The sequence below is a fragment of the Chaetura pelagica genome, unplaced genomic scaffold (assembly GCF_000747805.2).
Source record: "Chaetura pelagica isolate M959 unplaced genomic scaffold, ChaPel_1.0 scaffold107, whole genome shotgun sequence".
Lineage (NCBI taxonomy): Eukaryota > Metazoa > Chordata > Aves > Apodiformes > Apodidae > Chaetura > Chaetura pelagica.
In genome coordinates, this window is record NW_009953979.1 from 680,501 (window position 1) to 687,656 (window position 7,156).

Consider the following 7,156-nt stretch of genomic DNA (forward strand, 5'->3'; position numbering starts at 1 on the left):
TGAAGCTGTGCAAGTAGACATACATGACACAGCTTCTTGTGCACATGGGAGGAACTCTACACTGGGAGACCTTAGAGCACCTTCCAGGACCTGAAGAGACTGTTGACAAGGACAGGGAGTGATGGGATGAGGGGGAATGGTTTCATGCTGCAAAAGGGGAAATTGAGATTAGATGTGAGGAAGAAATGGTCTGGTCTGAGATGTCCTGCGCTGGTCAGACCACACCTTCAGTTCTGGGCCCTGCTCTACAAAAAAGATGGGACAGGCTGGAGAGGGTCCAGAGAAGGGCCATGAGGGCGATCAGAGGACTGGAGGACCTGCCGTATGAGGAGAGGCTGAGAAAACTGGGTTTGCTCAGCCTTGAGAAAAGAAGGCTTTGGGGACACCTTATTACCAAGTTCCAGTACTTAAAGGGTGGCTGCCAAGAAGGTAGAGATTCCCTATTTACAAGGAGTCACATAGAAAAGATGAGGGGTAATGGGCACCAGTTGCTCCTGGGGAGATTCCAATTGGACACAAGAAGTAAACTTTTCACCATGAGGACAATCAAACATTGGAATAGTCTCCCAAGGGAAGCAGATTCCCCCAGATTGGACAGTTTTAACTCTCAGCTTGATAGGGTGCTGAGCCACCTCATACAAACTATAGTATTACCTAAAAAGGTTGGACCAGATGATCCTTAAGGTCCCTTCCAACCTGAAATTCTATTAAATTCTTTGCTGTGAGGGTGGTGAGACACTGGCCCAGGTTGCCCAGAGAAGCTGTGGCTGCCCTATCCCTGGCAGTGTTGAAGGCCAGGTTGGATGGGGCTTGGACCAGCCTGGTCTAGTGGGAGGTGTCCTTGCCCATGGCAGAGCGTTAGAACTGGATGGTCTTTAAGGTCCTTTCCAATCCAAACCAGTCTCAGTATGTAAACATGCCAAGGACCTTGTGGGATGGATGTCTATGTACACACACATTTGGGTGGCTTTGCATGTGCCATTGCCTTTTTGTAAACAGACACATGTGGAAGAACGTGCGTGCTTGGAGCCCACAACATGCCTGTAGGCACACAAATGCACACGTGCTGCTTGTCTGGGGACTGCATGTGCATGGTGCTGCAAAGGGCCTCTTGCAGAAAGAAACCTATTTGATTGTTTTGGAGGAAGCTCTGCAGCAGAAGTGTAGAAGGAGCAGTTGACCATCCTGCCCGAGTCACCCGGGTTTGCCTCGGTCACAGGCAAGGACAGGGTTGTGCTCATGGGTGCCAATTCCCATCCGAGTGTTTTGAAGGAAAAGGAATTGCTGACTGACTTGCATAGCTCAGGTCAGTGCTTTTCTGGACAGCAAGGACCAGCTAATTTCAGCCAGGATAAAAAGCAGCCAATGTGTAGGACTGATGATGACCCAAGACCCTTCATTTCAGACATCAACCCAACCCCATGTTCAGCAGGACAAGATGGCCTCTGTTTGGGTGGGATCCTTCAAGAGACTAGCAACTCAGGGAGGAAAGAGATGTTAAAGCAATGCTGACACACGGATACTCACAGCTTCCAGCTTCACCATGGTCTCCATCTTCTTGATGGGAACCTCAGGTTCCATATTGACCACGATCTCCCCTGTGGGGTGAGAGCGACGGGCCCTGTTGGCCATTGACACGTAGCCATTGAGGTGTTTAGCTGAACAGAGGACAGAGAAAGAACAAGAGAGAAGGACAGTGTAGAGGAGAAGCTGAAAGCTCAGGTGAGATCCTACGGGATCCATGCAGGAGTGATGTGTGACCACTTTGTTCAGAGAAGGGTGGAGGAAACTAGAAGAGACTCTTAAAACCCTTCCATAGCAGAGGAAAGCAAGTAATGAAAAAGGACTAGGCTTTCTTCACCTGCACCAGCCTCCAGAGAAGAAGAGGCATGAAGAGAAGGAGAAGATGGTTGCCCTGAGAATATAATCTGGCATGGACACAACCACAGGTCCAGATCTGTGGCTAGAACCAGAGATGACTCTTCGCAATCCCTCCCCAGGACCTCCTGTCCCTGCCCAGCCAAGGATGCCTCCACTTCCATCAAGGACAGGGAGCAGAGGAGTCATTCCTGTGGCTTGCTCAGCCCTTGGCTGCTGCACTGGGTGCAGGGAAAGGGGGTCTGCATTGGTTTTTGCTGTGGGTGCTGGGGTGGTGGTTGGGGTTCAGAGGGTGGCCTCAGCCTGTAGCTTTTTAGTCTTTGCTCAACAGCAGCAGGCATAGAGCATGGCAAATTCCTTCCAGTCTTGAGGGACATTTGGAGAGGCCAGAGTCATGAAGCTGCAGAGATGTTAGAGGTGAACTAGCATTTCTTGACACACAGATCAAAAAAATCAAAGGGGATTCATGGCCTCACACCCTGTAGCTTCTCACTCTATTGACCCAAACCCCGAAGCACTGCTTGCTTAACCAACAGTCAATGCCCCATGGTCCTTACAACCTTCTACCCATCTCCCCTTAGTCCATGCACAATGTCCCACCAATGACCCAGCCCAGCCAGGTCCCCACTGCCCAAACCTGGTACCTGTCATATTCCACTGCTGGGCTTTCTTGTCTGGTGGGCGGTAGATGAACTTCCGGAGGGAGCTGACGGCATGAGAGCCCACCAGGGTGTAGCGCCCAAAAGCCCTGCAGTCCACCACCCGGATGTTGAGGGGTGGGTGGAGAAGCTCATTCTCTGGGAGGTCCTGGGAAACAAAGGTGTGCTGGTTATCGAGGTGTGCTGGTTTGGTTTGGTGTGGGTTTTGGTAGCAGGGGAGAGGCCCCAGGGGTGGCTCCTGTAAGAAGCTCCTGAAAGCTCCTCTGGATCCAAAAACACTCTGGCCATGCTTTCTGGCCAGGGCTGAGCCATTAGAGAGACAATGGATCTGCCTCTGTGATTAATATATGAAAGAAGGGGATATAGAACCTCGGAGCAGAGGAGAGGGGGTGGAGTAGAACAGACTTGAGAACAGTGCTTGTGCAATAGTTCCCCTGCAGTCCGTGGTGAGAAGGCAGGCTGTCCCCCTGCAACCCATGGAGGAGCATGGTGGAGCATCCCATGAAGGAGCATGGTGGAGCAGATGTGGACCTGCAGCCCGTGAAGGACCCCAGCCAGGGGAGGTGACTGTTCCCAAAGCAGCCCGTGAGTCTGTGGGAAGCCCACAGTGGAGCAGCTCCTGAGGGACTGCACCTCACGGGAAGGACTCATGTTGGAGGAGTCAGTGAAGGACTCTTTCCGATGGGCAAACAGGGGAGGATTGTGAGTCTGTTTTGCCCATGACCATAATTGGTGAGTGAACCCTCCTTGTCTTTGTCTCAACCCATAAGCTTCTAGTTTTTTTGTGTCCTTCTCATTGCACAGTGTGTGGGAGGGAGGTGAGTGAGTGGTTGCCTGGTTCTTTGTGGTTGTCTGAGTCGCTACCTGGTCCTTTGTTGTCTATTATACCCAAACCATGACACAAGGGTTGGGTGTGGGCTGTGGGATGTCTGCTTTGGTGGTTGGAAGGGCCAGTAGGGCCAAAACAGGGATCATGTTGGAGGAAGAGGTCTGGGGCAGCTATAGCATGGCTTGCATATCCCTAGAGAAAGGCTATCACCAGCTGGGATGGAGCTCACATCCTCCATCACTGTGGGAAACAGATGCAAGGGGCTAAGAGCCATGGTTTGGACACCAGAAAATCTGGATTTCAGATGTGGGCTCAGAGGGCAGAGGAAACACTCACCACTTCGAACCACTTGACCAAAGTGCTGAAGTTGGGGTTCTTCTTGTAGTTCTGGATGAGGGCTGACTGGACCCCCTTCCCAGCACACTCAATGTCCACACGGGGCCGGTCTACCTGGGCCAGGTTCACTCTCTTCAGATCCCTCAGCCCCCAAAACAAGATCTAGAGCAGAGAAGGAAGAACATGAATGTGAGAGGGACTGTTTGTGGCTGGAGCTAAAGGAGTTAGTTCTCCATATCTTCCAGGAGCAGGGACCCTACTGCCAATGTCATCACCTAGGCTGTGGTGGATCCCTGAGGTATTTTCTCCTCCTCCACATGACTCGGGGCTGCAGCACAGTCTCTCTCTCTTGATACCCACATAATCCAACCCATGCCTGATCTGCAGCAGCCCAAGACCTCCATCCTGCTGCCCTCAGCCTTCTTCTGCCCTATGACTCCATAGAACAGGACCAGACCAGCTTTTTCCACCCATGGTGGCTCTTGATTCACACTTGGCATAATTTTGGCAACATGATATCAGTATCACTGGGGAAACTTGCCTCTCCCTTCTCAGGATGCCAGACTGCTGCCATCACCAAGAGTTCCCCTCCAAGCTCCTGATTCCCTATGGCTGCATTCACCTTGCTCATCAGAGGAATTCAGTTAACCAGCTGCAAATGTGTAGAAGCCCAGGAGCTATGATCACTTTAGAGACCTGGAGATCTACCTGGTCAGCAGCATCTGAGCAGAGATACCTCCAACCATGGGTGAATTGCACAATGAAGCTCACTGCCTGGATCACCACCAAGAAAACCAAGGGGGAGAGACCCTGATACATCCCCCTTTAGGAAACTACAGACACAGGAGAGGCATCCCACTCTTGGTGCCTGAGACTGCTGGGGTGCAGCTCACCTGACCTATAAGACTGCTGTGGGTGGAGGTGTTTTACCTGTGTATCTCTGTTCTGTCCTCCATTGCATCTCAGCCCAAGGGCCATTGACTGCAGGACTCCAGACTTGTTCTGGTGGCCACATTTAAGACAGCAAGGAGTGGTTCAGTTCCTTGTGCTTTTTGGGCTGCTGCAGCCTCACTCCCTGCACAGCCAGTACTGATGTATCTTTGCAGAGCAGACATCTGGTCTTGGTGCCTAGCTAGTCATCAGAGCCTCAAAGATCCCACCTGGCCTTCAAAGACCCATGGACAGGCTCTCCTGCCCCACACAACGCTCAACATTAAAATTTGGTGCTCCAAGGCAGTTACCTCCACTCTGTATTTACTCAGCACTGGCCGAATCCCCAGTGGCACTGGCAGGATGGGGCCTCGGTCCACGTCCGTGGGGCCATCAATTGGGGGAAGGTCTGACTTGCCTCCAGGGCCAATCTGGAAGAGATGCAGTGTGGATTAGGACCTGTTCCAGCTGCTGGGAAGAAGGTTTTTGTCAGTCTCAGCTGTAACTGGAAGAATGGTCTCCTGCACTGGGTCTGTGATGTCTCAGAAGGCGCAGGAGAAACAAGGATTACTGAACATCCAGCTGGTTCAACTGTGGAGATAAGTTGGGAGAAGGCATCTCATGAGGAGAAGTAGTTTCAAGCTGAAAGAGCAGAGATTTAGATTATATTTGAGGAAGAAATTCTACACTATGAGGGTGGTGAGACACTGGCTCAGGGTGCTCAGAGCAGCTGTGGCTGCCCCATCTGTGGAAATGTTGAAGGCCAGGTTGGATGAGGCTTGGAGGAACTATGGCAGGGGGTTGGAACTGGATGATCTTTAAGGTCACTTCCCGCCCAAACCACTCTATGATTCTATGCCATTTCAAATATTCAGGAGGTGCATTTTCCATCCTTTTAGGTGATCATGGGAGAGGACATTGGTTTTATTTGTGATCCTAAGCTTCCAGGTGTTTTGTCCATACCAAGACCCCATGCCCATAGTGAGGGATGGAGGTGGGAAGTGCTGGAACTAGATGCTCTTTAAAAGAGGACAAAGGGTAATGGCTTAAAACTGGAACAGGGGAGATTCAGTTTAGACATTAGGAGGAAATTCCTCATGATGGGGGTGGTGAGACACTTGCCCAGGTTACCCAGAGAAGCTGTGGCTGCCCCACTGGGCAGGTTGGATGGGGCTTGGAGCAACCTGGTCTAGTGTGAGGTGTCCCTGACCACACAGCAGGGTGGGGACTGGGTGAGCTTTAAGGTCTCTTCCAATGCAAACTAGTCTGGTATTCTATGATTCCCACCCAAACCACTTTGTGATTCTAGGAGTTCACACAAGATTTCTTGAGACCTTCAAACTGACATTTTTGAGAACACCAAGACTTCCACTGGCATCTCCCATATCCCAGTGACGATGCAGAGCTTGGGCTGATCCAACACTGCAGTGGGGTGTCCTGTCCCACAGGATGCCTGGCACTCATCACCCAGCATAACTGGGCAGAAGCTGCAAACTCTGATCCCAAACTTTCCCTCCCTTGGTCTGGGGTGGCTTTGGCCATCAGGTACCTGGAGCAGCTCAAAGGCAGCCAGGAGGTCACCTGCTGTGGAGTTGCCCCGGTAGATCTGGTAGTACTCCAGCTGTGGGGGGAAGCGTGGGGGACAGTAGTGCTCATCCGACATCTTCACCACTGGCTTGGCAAAGGTGCGGCCCATGAAGTCAGCTTTGCCCTGAGGAGACAAAGAGAGCACTTGGCTTTGCTGACCCAGCGTGAGGTCTCCCAGGTTAGCCCCACAGCTCTCCCCATCATGGTCAGAAAAGGTCCGTGTAGTCAGATCCACCAAAGCTCAATGCCAGTTTTGCTCCTGGCTTCTTCAAATCAGTACGTGAGGTCTCCCAGGTTAGCTCTCCCCATCATGGTCAGAAAAGGTCCACGTAGTCAGATCCACCAAAGCTCAGTGCCAGTTTTGCTCCTGGCTTCTTCAAATCAGGTGAAGGAGGTGGCCTAAGGCTGGGACAACAAGGAGGCCAGGGGTGAGCAGCTTTTCTAAAGACTCGGGTAACATCTGAGGCCTTTAGCCTCACAAAAGCTCCTCCCCCAGGTTGGATGGAGCTTTGAGTAACTTGGTCTAGTGGAAGGGAGTGAACCCAAACCATTCTATGATTCTGTGATTCACTCCCCAAAAATAAGGTATCATTAAGTTGAGTCTGACATCTAATGAGCAGCAGAGGCTCATAGTCCATGCCATGGGAGATGTGGAGGGATCATTTTCCAAGGGTCAGGAGAAAAGCTGCTTCTTACACCCTTTGCACCATCTGCCCGGCCTCTGACTCTGGAGTGATCACAGTGTTGAAATCATCAACAGTTTTCCTCTGCTGGGATTCATCTTACCACTGTGTCCTGGTCATAGATCTCAATGACAATTATGGGAGGGTCATCCCGCATCTCATGGGCTTCTCCATACAGCTCCACATTGTCAAAGACGAGTAGTTGGTCCCAGGTTGGGCAAAGGGTCTCATTGAGAACCTGGGAAAATGGGAGA

General features: G+C 51.5%; 1 protein-coding gene across 1 annotated transcript in view; it reads right to left on the reverse strand.

Annotated features, from left to right (window-relative positions):
• The window catches only part of OTOF (otoferlin), a 106,105-nt gene that overhangs the window by 14,126 nt on the left and 84,823 nt on the right, over positions 1–7,156 (reverse strand). Inside the window, 6 exon segments of the mRNA XM_010002208.1 lie at positions 1,528–1,598; positions 2,523–2,685; positions 3,703–3,864; positions 4,944–5,063; positions 6,182–6,343; positions 7,006–7,140. Of these exon segments, the coding sequence (XP_010000510.1) occupies positions 1,528–1,598; positions 2,523–2,685; positions 3,703–3,864; positions 4,944–5,063; positions 6,182–6,343; positions 7,006–7,140 (813 nt within the window).